General features: G+C 37.6%; 1 protein-coding gene across 1 annotated transcript in view; it reads left to right on the plus strand.

Moving 5' to 3' along the window:
- ME1 (malic enzyme 1, NADP(+)-dependent, cytosolic) overlaps nucleotides 1–20,205 on the plus strand; it is a 129,384-nt gene that overhangs the window by 35,992 nt on the left and 73,187 nt on the right. The window contains exon 5 of the mRNA XM_010003004.1: nucleotides 16,410–16,513. Coding sequence (XP_010001306.1) covers nucleotides 16,410–16,513 — 104 coding nt within the window. The remainder of the gene's footprint in view (nucleotides 1–16,409; nucleotides 16,514–20,205) is intronic.

The following is a 20,205-nucleotide window of genomic DNA, read 5'->3' on the forward strand; positions in this document are numbered from 1 at the left end:
CAGGAATGAAATCTAGGAAGACTGATGGGTTTTGTTATGTAGAAGTCAAATTAGTGGTGAAAGGGTTTCTTCTGAGCATAAAAATCTTAATCTAATAATGGTTAGCTAACAGAGAAATGGCAACTGTGTTTATTTGGCACCTTCCAAGAGGAGCTCTGACAGGGCTTCTGGACTGATTGCAGGTGTAAATTCAATACTGGCAATGGCCAGTTGTGGAAGCTTTGGAAAGATTAATTGTGTGTTAGCATTTAAACATAAACCATTAACCATAAATTTCAGCTTTGGTAGAAACCATTCAACTCTCTTAAATGGTGCTTTCACACAATCTGCAAAAGCCAAGACAGCTGGTATTAGAAGAACTTGTCACATGGGCTGTTTCTAGCAGAAGGCACCTTGCTGTCCTGCAGCCAGTTCTCTGTGAGCTGGGACAGGGGCCACGCACCAGCCATCAGGATTGCTCAGGTGTCAGAAGTCACACCATCTGCAGCCACGATTGGTTCAAAGAAGATGGGCACACAAACCTTCTCTTGCCCTGAGTAGACATAATTCTATAGCTGGCTCGTCATGTATTCATGCAATTAATGTATGGATCAATCACAATGATCAGTTCGCTTTTTGCATTTGTGTATATGAAGCTGGTCTTTATTCGTAGAACTGGCAAATGCAGACATTTAAGTACTGAACAGTGCACAACAGAGGGAAACATGCAGGAGAGCTGCCAGGGCAGCTACTCCTCCATCATCTGCCACACTTCTGAGACTTGTGGGCTACTATTTCAAGTTATTCCCTGCATGCTTGTTTTGGAATATTTTTTTCCTTGACTTACTACAAATATTTAAATGCCAGAATGTGGCAGTTCTCACAGTTGCCCTAAATAGGTCAATAAGCATGACTGAGCTGGCATTTCTGTCTCTTCTGGAGGAATGACAGGCATCTGTGGTGGAAGACTGAATCCAGAAAGTCTGAGGTGCAAATTCAAGCTCAGTTCTTCAGCTTGTGCCAGTTAGCTTTCTGCATTCCCCCATATTACTTCCAATTGTCATGAGAACTGGTACTAGCCTCCAAAATTTGAGTTCTTAAAAATTATCTATGAATGTGCAAATGGAAACTGCTGAGAAATCATAAACAAACCTGCTTTTACTATTCATATTCCAACCAAAATAGAAACGTGAATAGAAGAAAGCTGAAAAAAGAGGAAACTTGTGATTTCTTATTAGTCTAAAGATATAAACATATTAAAAAATTAATGTAAATTGTGTACAACTGTAGGGTTTTCTAAAGAAGAGTAAAAATTGGCATTAGTAGATGAGTGGCACTTTTATACGGTTGTTTGTGTAGTAAATGTATTATGGAATGGTTATGCTCTCTGAATTAAAAAAAGTCCTTTTGCCTTCTCCTTGAATGGTGATTGTTAGAACCAGAGACAGCATTTCAATGATAGTTTTGCTGTAAAATAGTAGCAATTCCTGAAGTCTATGAATAGAGATTGCTCTTTTCTATATAAAAAGGATCTATTTTTGTATCTGGTGCATATATGGGAATCTCATTTCTAGGTTATGTTTTCCAGTGTGTTCCCTGGTAGTTTTGACTGTTTCTGAAATACAAATGACACTATAGGTGATGAAAACAGGAGGGTTTAGATAGACAGTTTTTTATTTAGCTGTTAAAATGTGACTGACCAAATGAACCTGGCTGACCAAGAGAGGCTTTTCTCCCTGTTCCAAGAAACAGTCAGGCCAAGGAAAGAACTCAGAGACGATGCTGGGGCCCTATGGTGCTGATTCCAGGCATGAAAATTTGTAAAACTATGTATTTTCTATCCTTTGGCTATTGCCTGTCTATGCCATTCTGGTAGTAGATAATTGCCCTCTCCTTCACAAATTAGGTTCTGTTTTATAAGTGAGATTTTTTTTTTTCCCCCCTTAGGTCTTGCTGCTAGTTCCTTCCCTGGTAGTACACTGCCAGCACTTAAACAAAGGAGAAAATATGTTAATACTCCTTTTTCTTCCCTTTTCCACCCTTCCAGCTGGCAAGAAAATATTGTGGTAGGATATAATTTTTCCTAGAGTCAATGTCATGAGTAATTCTTGCTTTTCTCTTTTCAGTATCCTGCAGTACTGAAAAGTAAAGTAATTTCTGAATTACAATTCTGTATAGCCTATTGTGCAGAAGAAAAAAAAAGTCACATTCTTTTAATTTGCAGGAATTAGTAGTCTCCTTATAAATCTGTTCTGTTATTTGGAGTGGACTCCTTCCCTACAGGAGGGAATGGACAAGTGCCATCAGTTTTTATAGAGACATCTTAAATTGGGGGGTTAGAAGATTTCACCTTTAAAACAAATATGGCATCACCCATCACTCCTAAACATGCTTTATTATGTAAACAGTGACACCTGAAGTGATGCCAATGTCCATATGACACTTGCAAACCTACAGAGTAAGCTGGGGAAGGGATGGTACTTACAAGAGCCACCATTTCCCCTCAGTGTAGGGGTTGCTGGGTGACATGCTTGAGTGAATGACAAGTATCTGACAGCTGATGTTTGTCAGTAATTTTTTTGAGAGCTTTCGTTTTCTTGCTCTTTAATGTTCTCTTAGTATTTAGTTCCAGTATAACTGGTAATACATTCACAACTTGAGAGTTTCAAAAATTGTTTTGACTCAATATTTCAACTCAGCTGTCTTGAGAATTCTTAAAATTTCTGCCATATGCTGCTGATTTGTTTTTAACATGTCAAACTCAGTCTGTTGTCTAAGTTGTAGCTCACTTTTTCTGTCAAAAAAAATTAAAATTATGTTAGTCTGTTCAGCTTTGCATTTCTCAGGTATTGAGTCCTGGAAGCTCACCAAGTTGGACTGTCAATAGAACACATAGAAAGTATTGAAACAGGTGAGGAATGGGCTGCAGTCGAGACAAGCAATTATATTCCATAAGCTTGCTTCAAGGGAAACTTGAAATAAATTTAAGAGTAAGGGTTTGTGTCTGTGGTCTTGTGATGTATTCTACATCCAAAGCAATAGCTTGACAAGCCTAGTCTGCTCTTGGAAGTACATATAGAAAAAAACTGCTAAATTTTATCAGAATGAGAAGATAGCTTGCACAGTTTTTTATGCATTCTATAGTGTTCTGTTATTTTTAAATGGGTGCAATTTGGTGATAAAAATATATTACTGTTTATCATTGAGTATCTGCTTCTTAATATGAATGTTCAGTTGCTGCCAAAAATGCTCCAGATTCTGAGTAGTAGTTTTTAGGTGGCATATTCAGTGAAAGACATGGTTAATCATGCAGTCATGAAGTGTACATAGTGGAAAGGTAATTCATGAAAAACCGAAGAAAAATTCTGTCTTATATTTACATATTCAAATGCAGTAGCATTTTTATTGTTAGAGATGAGTTTTTATTTTGTTCTTACTGTTTTTATTATTACAGATGAGTTTTATCTAGATATTTGTGCTTTATCTGTTGCACATTATAAGTATATAACTGGTGAATGCTGATGTCCCTTAGGTCGTCTTTGAGCTCTTACATGTATAATAATTTTTCTATATTCTTCATGTGTATTTAAAATACCATGTTGGACTTTGTAAGCCATATGTTAGCACTTCTGTTTTTCTCTCATTAATATTTTCATAGCCTGAATAGTTTTCTGTTGTAGACATGAGGTGAGTACTTCACAGGATACAGTAAACTTCTATAATTTTTTTTCCTTATAATATACCCACATAGGCAGCAATATTTTTGCCTGTTCTTTTTTTTATCTTTCCCATACTTAAGATTCAATGGAATGGACAGTTACAATCTTGTGTTTGAATGACTAGTCTTCAGAATCTGTGGCCCCATCACCAAAAAGATAAGTTCAGAATGAGTGAGAAAGAGACGTGGAGCTTGAGTCATCTGAGCCTGTAATCCTGTAATTGTATGAAGAGGAGCAGATGCTTCTTGTAGAACAGTTGTCTCAAAGTGGTCAGATGAATTGCATTTTTACAATTGTATTTTTAAATCTTTGTCAGTTGACTAGCTTATATACTGAAATATCCAGTGCAGGTTCTAAAGTTAGGTAACATGAATTCATACTCAGTTTGCACTTCATTTGTATCTGATAGGTTGTTGCTGTGTGGCTCAGGAACCTTCTACAGAGACTAAAACTTGTTTTTCAACTTAAGTCAACCTCTTATTAAACAAAGTCTTTATATATTTGAAAAATGGCATTCTACTGCTTAGTGTGTGAGAAAACCTCAGCAATTGTCTGTTACTTTTGATCCATTGTCATCCTTTAAACTTTGCCATTTTGGCTGAAAATACTGGGTATTATTTTTCTGAGACTGTTTATTTTTATGAAATATGGTATTTATGAATGTCTTTTGTGAAATATGCTATTTCATTAAACCATGGAAAATGTGACGAAACGAGGTGGTGTTTCACATTTACCAAACAGCATATTGATATTTTTAAGACCCAAGAAGATGAAGAAGGGAGGGCCTTAGCAGAAGGAACATGAATGGTGACATGGGCTTTGAGTCTTGGTTCAGCTGACAGGAGGAAGAACGAGCTGTGCAACGATGTTGCTGGCAGTTCTGTCAGTCCCTTTCATTCCTTCTGACTTCACCTTTCAGCACAAGGGGATCTCTAAGAGAGGGCAGAAATGAGTATCTGGAAATGCTTATTTTGGATAGCATGCATGAGTATCCACAGACCAAACTGATGGCAGACTTTATTTCAAGATACATTAGACATTTCCAACTGTTCATACTCAAGACAGCAACATACAGTGTTTTGATTGGCTTTTATTCTTTCTGAAATACTAACTGCTAGCTATCTGCCTTCTCAGCAATCTGACAGGCAGTGGAGGAGACAAGAGAGGGAATGAGCCATAAATATAGCTATTATCACAAAATGTGGAGCAGGAGGCATTGTCTGTGCCTCCATGGAAGTTGACCTAGTGTCTGGGACAAGATGTGTTACCTGTTGACTCTAAAGTCACTCCTGCAGACGTTGGCCTTGCACTAGCAGGCCTGCTTTCTGTGCAGAACTCCTTTTCCCTTTGTTCTTCTGGTGCTAGGAGAGACACATAGTCAACAACTGAGATGCCAGCACTGAAATAGTATCACCAGACTTGTTTAATAATTGCCAGTCTGTTCAAAGGGACATTTTTGATGTGACTTGTTTATGTAGGAAGATGCCCAACTCTTCTTACTCTAGTAAAAAAACTGGCTGAGTGTCAGCACAGGAGTGAGGGATGTCAAGATCAAAGATATTTTGACGAAGGACCACATGCAAGTAGCTTATGGGAGTAAATTAAATAGCATAATTTTAATAGAACTGAGAAAAAGCTGCAACAAATGATGAAGTTTTAGTTACATGTGACTGAAAAAAAACAAAGCACACCAGAACATCAGAACTGTTGATATAGAGATGAGATGTGCTAACAACATATATCTGATGATATGTTTAAATTCTGTTTAGTTAACTATGTGATGGACTCAAGACACACTGTGTGCTGTGCAAATGTGTGACCTGATACAGTATTAGCAAAATCCTTTTATTAATAGAATATTAAATATTAATGAAAATGTGGTCTTTCAGACTTTTAAGTTTATATTATTTTTGTCATTTACCAGATGAAGGGAAATAATTAAGATGGCATTTTTCTGAATATTATTGCTTGGTAGTAAAACTTCACTGATGTTGCCTTCAAAATAATAGATCTTTTCTCTGATTCATTTGATTCTTGGTGGGTTATTGTTTAATTTTTTACTTTTTTTCATTTTTTTCTGCGAAATTTGGAAATATAAAATAAAGGGAGTGATGTGTGTGTGTTACTTTGCAAAAATGGTGCAGAAAAGTTTGATTAAGTCAAATGTTTGAACCACCTCAAGTAGCTGTATCTTGCCATGCTCCCTTGATTAAGCTCAAGAAGACAATTTAAAATTATAGCTACACCCCTGGTAGCTTTGCAGAAAAATAAAAATAAAAGGATTTCTAACTTCTGTAAAAAAATTAACTGAAGCTAGACTTGTTTTCAGTGTACTCTGTAGGCTACTGGGTGTTCTGTTTGGACCCTTCATAGATATTATTGTTTGATCGCCTGCTGTGATTTACTATAAGCACTTACTCTTGGACCCTCAAGTGGGGTCCAGCATGTCCTTCTTCATGTTTTTGAGAGCAATCAATTTTAAAAGTTTGACTGTGGCAATCTACTTCTATAGCTTCCAGCTCCTGTTACCCATCAGCTTATTTCAAAATGTAGCATTGAGGGTGTTGTTAAATGTTTCTTGATGTGTGAAGGTCAGTTGTGTAGAGAGCTTAATGGTTAGTGAGAGCCTTTTCTGGAATTCAGTAAGATCTTTTATAGAAAGTAGGGTTTTTGGAGATTTCTTGTTAGGTGGTCTGAAATTTATATGAATAAAATACAGGAGACTTCTCAGATTTCTTTGCTTTCCCCTTATTATTTGTATGTTAAAATACTAAATGATTATATAAAGCTTAATCTGCTGAAGTCCTAAATAATGTTGGATTCTTCAGGGCTATTGTTTTCTTAATAGGCAAATTATTATGTTTTTCAAGAAATGTGACTGGCATGCAGACAACCATTTGTTTTCAGTTTTACTGTATAAAAGAGTGATGCATCCCAAAATTGTGTCTGATGAAATGTTGCTCCCAAACCTTGGTTCTGAACATCTTCCAAGTTCCAACTCAATTTACAGGCATTTGTGGAATTGGCATCATCCCTGTCCCTGCAGACAGATCTTAACATCAGGAGAGTTTTCTGAGACTGTTAAATATAATGAAGTGTGTTTATCTTGCTGTTTATTTTATTTTTCTTAAAATACACAACGAGTTAGGCCTCTCTGATCTCCTTACTGACTCTGCTGGATATGGTTCTGGCAGCGGATCCTGCGGTGCATGCTGGCCTGAATTAGTGCAGTAGTGCCACCTTAGACATTGTGGTGATGATGCTCTTCTCTTTCAGAATCCCTTGCAACCTCCTGAGGAAGAGGCAGAAAGCAATGGGACTCATGTGTTATGGAAGGAAGAAAGAAATGTTAAGGAAGAAAGAAAAAAATCACAGGGAGAGGAGCAGGCTGTTGTCTGAGCTCTGTTAGTGGGAAACTGCTCTTTTCGGTGCTTGTTAGAATTGCCCTGAATAAAGTTTTCTCATTAATGGTTGGTACTCAGGACTCCTCTTAAGGGCTCCCTCAGCCCTGGGCACCCTTCAGTCACTCTTTATTCTGTTACATGGTGAGATGGGGGTTTTTGCTCTTATCACATTGTTAAAGCTCTTTTGAAAGATAATTTTCAAGCTGAGGGACTGGGAGAGATTTTTAGATCAGAAGCACCATCAGAAAATATGCATTGAAATAATACCTATAACTAAAATGCATTGAAAGAATATGGTAACTGTTTATGTGCAATCACATGTCTTGTCTATGGAGAAAAAGCTTATAATCAGATGATGAGGCATAAGAGTTAGAAAACCTCTGGTGAACTTTACTTATCTACCATCTTTCAAACAATAAATAAGAATAAAAAAAAAAATTCAGGCAGATTTTTGGCTGACTGTCTCTACAGAACTTTCAGGCATCTGCTGGGAGATGTAAATTCAGCATTTTTAAAAGAGTTTTGTAGTAAAGAGCAAATTAAATGATTGTTGAAGTGTATTACTGTAGAAATTGTCTCCACTTAGTGCTCATTCCCAGAATACAGCTGCCTCAGTATTCCACCCATGGTGGCAGGGCCCTCTTCATACAAAGCACACCATTATTTTCAGATTAGTACAAGTTGCACAGAAAATCATGCTGTCTGTACTTTTTCTTTTGTATGAATTAAGGAAATTCCTGGAATAGAAACTGTTTACCCTTCCTTCTGCTAATCAACTGCCTTATTTGACTGCTTTCCTTAGCATAGCTGCTACTTTGTGTAGAATTAAATGCAGATTTAAAAAAGGAACCTGATACATCCATGTGGTAGTGATGATGCACAAGCACGGGTCTATGAAGAGGACTCAGCCTAAAAAGGACTTTATTTTTTTCGTTTTGAAGCTAACTTTCAGTTAACAGAAGATGTTGGCATAGTTTAATTTTTATGATTGAAAAACTCTTTAGTTTTTCATTTTCTAGTATGAAAACCTGACTAACTAGCTTTGAAGGCAGGAGATTTTTTCTTAAACACTGCAACACTTTGTAACAACACCACCTAATGCAGTCCTGAGGAAAACACCTGCTTGTCCTGTAGATTCAGTGATGGCAATTGTGTGATATTTGCTTCTAATTGATTTTAGAAGTTAATCTGATTGAAAAGCATCAACATAAGCTGTTTTACCTGAAAAAAACCCAAACACGTCCAGTGGCATTTAACTTTCAGGGAAGACCATTATTTTTTGCTTGTATCTGTTGGCTAGCAAGGATGTAGTCTGGGCAGGCTTTGCTGCTCATCTGTACTCCCAGCTCTTGGAAGCTGCCACAAAGAACAAGGTGCATGGAGCAGTTTTTGGTAGATTCATCGAGTAATTTTACTGCAAGGATTTATTTTTATTTTTTTTTACAGGAATAGAAACTTACCAGAAAAGCTTTATCATTTTATTTGTGTGAATCTCTTATACTGTGTACTGGAAAAAAGTGCAAGTGGAAGAAAAGCCTAATTGCTCTGAAAAAAGTTCTAATTAATCTGATCTCTGATGTATTATTGCCTTTAAAAAAAATAAATTTTAGTATTTAGTATGAAGTGTGGCAAAATACACAGTTGGTGTAGCTATATTGTTTATTGCTTTTAATTTTTAAAGTCAGTCCAGAAGAGGTTTTCAGTTGTCCCTGTGAATTCCAGGTTGTTGGGAATGGAAAAGTCAGTCTAGAAAGGCACTTCCTTAGTACATCACTGATGGGCACCTGGCTGTATCTGGTATTGTGAGTTTCAGGTGGTCGGAAATCTTGAATTACACCTAAAAATCATGAGATAACTTTTAATTTCTAAAAAGTATTTTATAATTTCCAGTATTTTGGAGGTAAGCTAAGGGGAGTGACTCAAATGTACTGAACAGACTCCAACCAGAAGGCAGCACTGCTGCCTGCCCCTGCACCATCAACAGCTCTTGAGCTTTTCACCCATCACTTGATTCCACAAACTGACTCATGGACACAGACACCAAAACATTGCCTGACTTGAAGAGCAGACAGAACAGCAGCCTCTTGAAAAAGCAAACGCATCTTGCTTCTTGCTGCAGCAGCTTTTTCCTTTTGGCTTTTGCACTTGGTGCTCCCTTGCTAAGGATGGCTCACGTAGCTTGCGCTCTTTTGTGCATTTTATGCGCGTTTGTAAATGTTCCCCTTTGGGGACTGAATGGTCTTTAGCTTTGCATGCTCATGCAAGGGAAGGAGTTTGGCTTCCTGGGCAAGCCCTTCTGGTGCCCCAGAGAAGGGAAGGAGGGATGCTGGCAGAGCATGCTGTGCCAGAGGGCTAGAGGGCTGGCGCCCGCTCGGCACACAGCCCTCACACAGCCCAGCCTGCATTCACTGCCACATACAAGCACCATAAGCAGCCCACGGAATGTCCTTGGCACAGCTTGGCTTTGTGCAGTCTGTTGCTTGGGTACAGGCTGTGGTAATTCCATAGCATGTTACAAGATTCCTTCATGAAGCATTCTTTCCAGCCATTAGAGTGATTTTTATTTTGTTGTTAAATTAAAGCTCTCTGAAGCTGGTAGTTTTTTCAGCTGGGTAAAGGTGCCTGCATGCATGGGAAAGAAACAGAATATAAGCAGCAGGGTTCCATGTGCAGTCAAAGCTACAGCTGGTAATTCCTCTTCAGGCTAAGAAATGAGTAAGCTACCTGAGCAGAAGGCAAGCAAAGGATGTAAAGGTTGAATTGACAGATAAACAGTGTTATGAAAGGAAAGAGTAAGTTGGATTGGTTAAATCAAACCTCTCTTTGAGGAGAAAAACCTGAAAATGTCTAGTGTAGCTGTTCAAAACCATAGGATCACTACACACATATGGAAGAGAACATACTCTCTTATGTTTTTTAGCACAATCTTAAATTATTTAAAAAATAATTTGAAATACTGTATCTTCCTTTCTGTTATATTAGGATATTGCTTCATCAGAATATAAGTATTTATATTTTGAACTGTCTCAAAAATGCGTGATATTCTTTACTTTTAATATTTTTTTTCCACAATTGTTCCCTTCAGGCATTGTATTTAAGATTGGTGTCAAGGGAACATTATCAATGTATTATCTTTTAAATTCTTTACTATAATCATTCTAGAATTTTGTCTGGACAGACATTGGATGGTTTTGAGTGATATTTTTAGGGTTACAATTGGGAAAATATTAAAGTACAACTACTGTATCTTTGTTCCTCAAGTACTGGTGACCACTTGGGTTTGGCAAGTCTAGCAGAGTTGGGCTCAGCTTTTTAAACTTGTATCCAGTGTGTGCAGTTTTTCCTCCTTTATTTATATCTAGAATGACACAACATGATACTAATTTTTTGGTCTCCTATTTTGGGATCTTTTGAGAGATCCTCTCTTATGGGGAATTCTCTGGAAGAAACTGAGGTGCAAAGGAGGTGATGGTCTGTATGCCAGTAACCTGTCTGTTGGGGATGTCCAGATAAAGTTTTACCTGAGACTTCCCAAGATCAGGTCTCCTTCTGGGGAGAACACAGAATAAGGCCCCTTTTTTATTGTGCAAAAGGCCCCTTGCAGTTTGCAAATGTGTTGATAAAGGTCTGTTCTTTAAATTAGAGGCGCCATGATCTCTTGTGTTACTTTCAGCATTCAGCACACACCTGAAATTCAGTTAGCATTTGCATACACAGAATCTGTTACATGTTTGAAGGGCATCTTCCTGTGTTTCAATCTTCAAAATAAGCTTATTCGAAGAAAAAAGGCTTCCTAGTCTAGTATAAATTGAAATCTTACACATTGTTCCTAATGCCATAAAAAACACTTTGCAGCTGTAAGCAGTTCTTCCTGGACAGAAAATTGTGATTCAGCATGTTAATGCTTACAAACCAAAATTTAAATGAACACAGATTGATTACTGGGTAATTAATCTTGATTGAAGCTGAAGTTAAGTCCCAAATGTTGACGTTGTTTCTGATTGGCTAACTCTATAGTTGCAATAAGTTTCACATCGAGTGAAATTTCAATCTTGTGGAACCAAACAAAAAAATAAAATAATAAAGTTTGAAATGTCCGATTTTCCTAGAGAACAGAAATTCCTCTGTAATCACGAGCCCTTCCCCAACCTGTGAAAACTGAGACAAGAAGTCTATGAAGGGAATCTACAGTGCATTAATATAAGAAAATACTAGCCCTTGAAAAAGCAGCAGCGTTCCCCTGGTTTGGTTGGTGGTTCTGTGCCCTGTTAGACCAATCATCCTCTGAAAGGTTTTTCATTTTGGCCACGTGGCATGTCTTTGTGCCAAAGCTTCTGATGTCCCATACAAACTGTGGCTCTAATGCAGATTATTTCCCAGTGTAGAACTAGAGGTTTTTGATATTTTTATGGCGTGGGGGGAGTTGCTGCTCTGGAGCATTTCTGTACATCAAACACTTTCTGGGTGGCACTGAGGGGTTCTGGGTGCTCTCTGCTGCCATCTTTTCAAGTGGAAAGGCTCCACATCTTGCAGTTCTTCGCTTCTGATTTTCCATGAAGCTGTTCACTAAAGTGTGTATCTGTTCCAAAGAAATGTCTCACTGCCAAATTTGAGAACAGATTACATTTCAGCATGTTTGTTCTCAACTGATGAAATATTTAAGTGTGCAATTTTCTGTTTCTCGCTTGTTTGGCTTTTGTAGCTAAATTAGAGCCAGGTGCACAGCTCAAGCCTTGCTTGAACTTTGATGGTTTGCTGATCTCTTTACTCTAAGTGTGCACAACCAAGATGGTATAAATGGTTTGCCTTTTTCTTAAAACCCCAAAGGTCATTACAGTTTTAATATGCTCAGGTGGTGCTTCAAAGAACTCTTTGTTATTTTGCACAGCTAATTCTGAATAGATCTACATGATGTTTCCAGTACCACAACCTCAATTAAGCCCTTTCTTCTTGTAAGACCTTATTTCTATTAAAGCTTGAATGTACCACATTGATAAATCTGAATGTTTTAGAATCTTTTCTTAGCCTTAGAGTATGTCTAAAAATAAACCAGCATGAGCTTTTTCGGTATCATTTATTATGTGTAACAAACCCACTAACCTGAAAAGCAACAGAGTTATGTTTTGAAGGAGATTTGATTTCCAAAAGAATAAAACAAAGTTTAAGCTTTGACAACAAGCTGGGGAACAAAAGAAACCCAAGTCATTGGGAAAAAGTACCTAATCATCATGTCAGCTTGACATACTCGATTGCAGGATGGAACTTTCTTTTCAGTAATCTGTTTTGAAAGCCAGGAAATAGTCGATAGCTAATGTTAATCTCTCAAGATGTGTGAACCCTCTAAAAATAACAACCACCACAGCCCTCGTTTGCATGGTGTTGACCTGAATAAGGGGATAATGTGCTTAAGCAGCTTATTCATTCTTCAGTGCCTTTTGGAAAGGGAGCAGGCCCACAATGGTTTGCCACTCGGGGCTCAGACGTGACCACTGTTCTTTTCACTTGCTGAATGTTTCATTCTTTTGTCTCCACACGGGGTTTCTTCATACGTTGTTCTGAACAGGACTATAAAAGAACTTTTTGGGGCTATTTCTTGTCAAACTGTAACGTATGTGAAGCAGAATGCACTGAGCTGTAAAGGAATTTTGAACTCGGTATATAGCTGGTCAAGCTTTTCATCAGAGATGTGTCACTGAATTAATTGTCTCTGCTTTCAAGACTTCCCAGGCTGTAAGTTTAAATGTACTGCAGAAATATTGTGTTAATTGTGTTATAAATGTTCTACATAAAATTTCTGCAGCAAAGATATGTGAATTAATTCATTGTAAGCAGAGCTCTTTCAGAGTTCCGAGTTTTAATCTTGGCTGTAGATTTAAGTGCTCACAGACATGAAAGATGCTAAAATGGCAAAAGGAGTATAAGAGCCTGTGTTTCAAGGCAGACGTAGCTTGTTTAGCACTTTTTAAGCAGTGTAACTGTGAACACCTATTTCTCTTGAACTTTGACAGAATCACTGCCCAACATAAGCTGGGCTCTTGAAGGAATCGATGACTCAGTCTGGCTGCAAAGTGTACTGGAAATACCTCTTTAGAATTTAAAAAACGAAGAGATCAAAGAGGTATATAGGTATCTTTTTCACTTTGGGCATAATTTTACAATATGAGAACAAATAATTAAATTTCTTCATGAAAATCTTGCAAAAGTTTATTAGAAGAGCAAATCCAATTGGGAAGAAGAGTTATGGGAGATAGAAAGGGGTAAGTTGCTTATGCTGAATTGGACCTGAAAGCATGCAGTGTGCTTGCACAGGGCACAGAGTAGCAAAAGCCTACCAGCATGGAGAGCTGCAGCAATGGGCTTTTGGAAATGGGATTGCTGTGTCTGAGTCATGCTGTGATATTCCTGACAGGCCCTCCTGGCACTTGGCAGTTTTGCTTTCCAACCTTGTGTGATTGGTCTGCTGGGAATTGTGCTGCCATTCAGTGAGACCTAGACAGGCTGGAGAGTTGGGCAGGGAGAAACTTGATGAAATTCAGCAAGGGCAAGTGTAGAGTCTTGCATCTGGGGAAGAACAACCCCATGTACCAGTATGGGTTGGGGGCTGACCTGCTGGAGAGCAGTGTGGGAGAAAGGAACCTGGGGGTCCTGGTGGACAGGAGGATGACCATGAGCCAGCAATGTGCCCTTGTGGCTAAGAAGGCCAATGGCATCCTGGGGTGGGTTAGAAACGGGGTGGTTAGTAGGTCAAGAGAGGTTCTCCTCCCCCTCTATTCTGCCTTGGTGAGGCCACATCTGGAGTATTGTGTCCAGTTCTGGGCCCCTCAGTTCAAGAAGGACAGGGAACTGCTTGAAAGAGTCCAGCACAGAGCCACGAAGATGATGAAGAGAGTGGAACATCTCCCTGATGAGGAAAGGCTGAGGGAGCTGGGTCTCTTTAGCTTGGAGAAAAGGAGACTGAGGGGTGACCTCATCAGTGTTTACAAATACGTTTAGGACGAGTGTCAGGAGGATGGATCCAGGCATTTTTCAGTGATGTGCAGTGACAGGACAAGGGGCAATAGGTGCAAACTGAAACACAGGAGGTTCCACGTAAACATGAGAAAAAACTTCTTTCCTGTGAGAGTGACAGAGCCCTGGAACAGGCTGCCCAGAGAGGTTATGGAGTCTCCTTCTCTGGAGACATTCAAAACCCACCTGGACACGTTCCTGTGTGATGTGCTCTGGGTGACCCTGCTCAGGCAGGGGGGTTGGACTAGAGGATCTTTTGAGGTCCCTTCTAACCCCTAAGATTCTGTGATCCTGTGGAAGCACGATGCAACTCCCACGGGGTTTCCAAACTTGTCTTGAGTTTTCACACTGCTAAACAGTTAATGTACAATTCCTGTAAATTCATCTTCTAGAGAAATAAAATTATATTTGATTTGTCAGGTTTTCCTGAGGTAATTTTAAATAGCTACTCAAACTCATCATGGAAATAAAAAAATAATTCCAGAAATAGTTCTTCACTCCAAATTTGAAAGTGATTCAATAGAAAAAAAAGGAAGTGATTAGATACAAAAAAGGAAGAGCATATAAAAGGGAAAATCACCTTGGAAGGTAGATGACATCAAGCTCTTGCCAGTTTTTCCCACCCTATATGAAACAGGTATATAATGATAATTTTTATTTTTCTGCTAGAATACCTAGAGTAATGTAAATACACAGGTAGTTATTTCAGCCAAAGAACATGCTACTTAAATAATATGATGTAATTATTTCACTGTCATTTACAAAGTAATTTTAATTTTGAGCTTTATTATGTGTTAGAAACTGTTTTGAAATTATTATGAATTTGCCAACAGTTGTAAAAAATGAATCTTTCAATCCTGCTGATTTTTTTCTTGATTTCTTTAAACATTCTAATCTGATATCTTTATTTTTTGTGGAAATTGAGAGAAATACGAGGGAGAGACAAACATCTCTATCTGTAGGTCTGTATCAGAATGCTCCCAGGGAAGGCAGAAAACCACCAAATGTTTTAAGTTTCATAGTGAATCAAATCAGTCTTCAACTGAGTCTTGTGACCCAAAGGATTTTTCAGTTCTACGACATAAGAAAGCTGTGAAGGAAATTTAAGCACTTCTCTATAGTACAAAAATAAAATTTCTGATTCCATCCTGAAGGAGGCTAAGCAAGCTTTCCAGCCTTGTTGCTTCATTTTGCACTTTGAAGACTCTCTCTTGGAAGGAGAGGTGGTCTGTAGTCTCTATTTTTCTTTAAGATGTTTCCCTAGTTGAAGCTGGTCTACAAATGTCTGTTGCTGAGTTGGTGTTGCAACTTGGTTTTGGATGAAAAAGTTTAGTCAAGCTCCTAACTGATTCTGCAAGCTGTTTGAGCATGTGTGGGAGGATTGCACACTAGATAAAACTGAAAAATTATCTTGTTAATTTTCAGGCACCTATTAAAAATAACAGAGAAAATCTTTATATGAGAGTTTCTGGGAGGCCCAGTGAAAGTGTTGAGACTGAGGAACTGCTGTAGCTGGAGTGAATTGTCAAAAGTGATTGCAAAACACTTTGAACATCTTTAGAAAGTTTGTAAGTTATAATTTGGAAATAAATAATGAAAACAAGACCTTCCAATAGAGAAAATATGGAATACTACAGGCTTAGTATGTTTGTGGACCTAGAGGCAAGTCTGGATCATAAATTTCAAGGAAGATAAAGTGCAAGTTTTAACATAGGCAAATTCAGGAATCATACCCAACTGATGGACATGGATAACTGAAATGGAGAATGCTGGAATCTAAACTGATAATTTAAAAAGCTTGGAAGGAAAAGGTCAAAGGCTTGGTTATGTTTTGGCACATTCAGTCTTAGAAAGCAGCACATTTTCTGAACATCAGCTCATTAACACAGTTGAAATTGTGTACTCTGGGAGAGATTTGTGAAACATGATGATAAAAATAAAGATAGCAGCTTTTAAAATGTCAGAGCCCTGCCAGGATGTAAAGGGAAAAATAATATCTAACTGAAGCTTTAAAAGATACTTTTGAAACCTGACTTCCTAGAATAGACTTTTACTTTTCCACTGAGAAGCAAGACATTTCCTTTGAGACTAGGGTATCCATTTTCCTTGATACAAGAGGGTGTTTCTTTAATCTCTTTGTTGCATTTCTTCTATATAGAGGTGGATAAATGGATATGTACTTTATATGTACTTGGGTTAATCCTCAAACACTGTATTCTTGTCCCCCTTCTTATTAACTTAGAGTGAACTAGTGTAACTTGCTCATATAGTAGTTCAAACTTTTTTTTTTTTTTAACAGGCATTGCTGAAAGATCCTTTGTATATTGGACTGAGACACAAGAGAATCAGAGGTCAAGCCTATGATGATCTTCTTGATGAATTCATGGAAGCTGTGACTTCAAGGTATGTGATATATCTGTGCTATTTATTGGTGAATTCTACTGTGAACTTCATCTTGGGAGAAACAGAGGTCAGTAGGTTATGAAAAGAGGACAGAGTTGTTAGGTTTCTAAACTTTTATTTTGAGCATAGTATTTTATAACTGACTGAACTACTTGCCTTTAATATTGCAGTTTTATGAATTCACTGCACCAGTGGTAAAACTCACCATCGGAGGAGTGAACTAGTTTTCCAAATTGATGCATTTTCAACTTCCAGAGCGTTAGAAATTTCTCTGTGGACCATGTTTTGAGAATCTCTGACTTTTAATGCATTCCATAAGCCACCCTTGCCTTAAAATGAACCACAGTTCTTCATATAGAAGGAAGTCAGATTTTTCTCTGAACAGCAGATTATCTCAATAATATTTTAAGGTCTGGTTGACATGCTCTTTTTACTTCTTTAAGCATCTTTAAAACTTGATAATTTTGAGCAATTTTGAGCAGTTTGTTTGCTTGACCTTCTGAAGATCACTTTGTTCTCAGCTAAATCTGTCACAGTCTACAATTGTGTAATTTTTTTCATATTTAAAGTGGAGCACTTAAATTATAATTCAAACTTTTTGTGGTTTACTTGTGAATAGTTTGGGCTTGGTTTGACATCTCTATTGATTATGATACTGATTTGCTGAGGTGAAGGGAAAAGTGATGCAGTTAAGTCAAAATCAAGTCCATTTGCTCCACAATTTCTTATATTCCTAAATTCAAAATTGTGTTTTGTGTGCCACTGGCAGAGTCCACACATACAGCTGATTCTGGTGTGGTGGCTCTGACTGTTAAAGATCCAGGTCATTATTTACTTTATTGTGTAATGCTTGGCCTTGCCAGCTGTTGTGGTGAACTAGGCTGTAGCATCCTTTAGTTAAATGCTAGTTATATTTTCCTTGTTAGTTTTCCTTTTTTCACTTAGCCTTCTGCTGCCTGTTCCACAGGGGAATTATTTGCTTTGCTACTCTTAGCTTGATCTGCTATATATAAGATTAGTCACATTGATTTTTATTGCCATAGAACTCCAGAAGAGGCCTTCTTATTTAGCATTGGCTGATCAATTCTGTTAATGGGAGAAGTTCTGGGAAAATCTGTGTTGTATTTTCAGTACCATAGAATATTCATCTCTGAGACACAGATAACCATAACCATCACAAAGCATGAGGCTGTCACGTATTTTTAATAAGCCAAATTAAAAAACAGGCTTTGATGATGACAAGTGTTTTCAAGAGAAAAGGCAGCAAGCTGGAAAACTATGTTAAATGCAAGTTTTAGATCTTTTCACCTTCATAATTCTCCAGAGAAGCCAAATGCTACGAGAAGTGGGAGCCAGGTTGTAGTGGAACTGCCTGGGAACAGGCAGGGGTAGGTGGCTGTTCAGTGTAGTGCACTTTGTACAGGCTTTTCATTGGCTTCCATGGACCATTCCTAGACATGGACATTATCTTGATTGATTGCTAAATGTCAAACATTTTGGTTTTAATAAAGTGATTCAGCCTCATTTGTAGTGTTTCATGTTAAAATATGATCTTTATACAGTAAATTTTGCAATGCTTAATTTAAAAAAAGCTTCATAAAAATGCATGAAGGTAGTTTCATTGACTGTTGGACTGTCCTCTTGTCAGCCTTCAGTGCTGTTCACCCCAAAGAAGTTCTTCCTATGAACCAAAATTATTTATGAAAGATGGATTTAAAAAAAAAATCCATTCCTTAATCCATTGATTATTAAAAGACTGGTACAGTGTGCAGTCTGCTATCATGGCAGAATGAAACTAGGACAACATGATTTTTCCCAGATGTGGGAAGGCAGAAGCATATGGAAAGTATCTAGATTATTATTAACATAAATCCAGTGAACTGCTTTTATTTATTTATGTTTGTGCACATTTATCTGGTTATTTATTTATTCCCAGTGCCAGCAGCTGCCCTCTCTGAGAACAGGTGCTACAGTTTTTCTGGACTTTACTAGATGTTTCTTACTGTTGTGCCGATGTGGTAACTTAGGGGAAAAGGTATATTCTAAATGGAAGTAATGATTTGTAATGTAAGAAAAAGTGGACAGATATCTTAATTGCTGAAGAATATAAATCAAATTGGGCTTCAGAAATGTTTGTTATGTTCTGCCCTATGGATAAATGGTTCGTAAAACATTTTATATAGAGAAGGAATTTTTTCCAAATGACAAGTTGTTCTTACATATGTGTGTTTACAGAGGAAGCTCTAAACTTTTGCTAAACAAGACTTTGGTAGCTGATTGCTCCATCAAGGCTTCCTGTGTTACCAGAGGAAATAACTCTATCTTTTCATTCCAGTTCCTCTTTCTTCCCTCTTCTTGTCTTCAGTGATACAAAGAGAAATGTATCAGTGGCCAAGACTGTAAAGGGATTATAAAAACACTTTAGGGAAATATATGTAGAATGGAGATGGAACAAGAAAAGCAGGGAGAGGAAAAAAGCACCTTTTCAATCAACAGGGACTTAGAAATTTTTTCCCTTATTTTGAAGTAGACTTCATTTTCACAAATCTGGTAAATGTAATTCTACCTTGAAACCCTCAAAAAAATGCCAGAGTAGGAAAGGACAGCACCTTACCAACTTGCTTCCTGCTGTGGACCATCCCAAGTGGAAGTCACTGTGTACTGGAGAGGGACAATGCTGATTTGAACCTCTGGTCTGTGAACAGTTTGGAAGCTTCTAGAAAATTGAAATAATCTGGTGTAATTTCCATAGGTTATTTCCTTGGCCACTTATTGCAGCCCTGAAGAGTTGGTTGAAATAATTATTCTGTTATAAACTAAACCCTGTGGATTTGTGATGTGTAAAAGCAACCCTGTATCACTGAAATTATCTTTCTGTGCATGTGTGATGATGAGTTTTCAGTTTCGTTTCAAAATGCAAATACTAGTATTAGACCCTTGCAAAGTAATATGTGACATTTATGTTCTCTTCTGTTATTATATTTTAATTAAATCCTTCCCAACTCTTTTTATATGCTGTGCTTTTCTGAAGTTTGTAAGCTATAAACCAAGCTGCTGACAAATGTAATTCAATATGTTCTGTCCTAAATTATGATGGTGCATTCATTATTCTTAATTTGCCTGATTACATTATTCACAGATGGTAGGAGAGTTTCATTTCACATCATGTGTTACTTTAAAACAGTGTTTCATGGCAAGTATCATTTATCTAACCTGGAGAACAATTTATGTACTTCAAGTAATACATTCACAAAATAGAATACACAAATATTTTTATAGGTGTTTTAGTTTAGTAGATTACTTTAGAATATAACTGAGTTTGTGAATTACTTTATTAATTCAAACAGCCCTTACTTTTGGCAAGAGAATATACTGACAAGAAGTCAACATAAAAGTTCATTGTAGCTGTGCATCATTAAGGAGGTGGTTGGGCCACAGAATGGTTCTGACAGTACGTTTGGGCACAGATGGTCAGTACAAGAACACAGGTGCAGGACCAAGACTTGTATCATGTCTGTACATTCCCATCTTGTTCAAATGGCTGTCAGAAAGTGTACAGAAAGAAATGCTGCTGCAACAACTCCCTCCTATGGCAGACGTGGTGAAGAGCTTTCTGTTTAGAGAATTTGTTCCTCAGTAGGATTTAGGCCCTATGAGCCAATTTTTCAACTCTATGACTGCCTGTTTCTTCC

This window comes from Chaetura pelagica, unplaced genomic scaffold (assembly GCF_000747805.2).
Source record: "Chaetura pelagica isolate M959 unplaced genomic scaffold, ChaPel_1.0 scaffold170, whole genome shotgun sequence".
Taxonomy (NCBI): Eukaryota; Metazoa; Chordata; class Aves; order Apodiformes; family Apodidae; genus Chaetura; species Chaetura pelagica.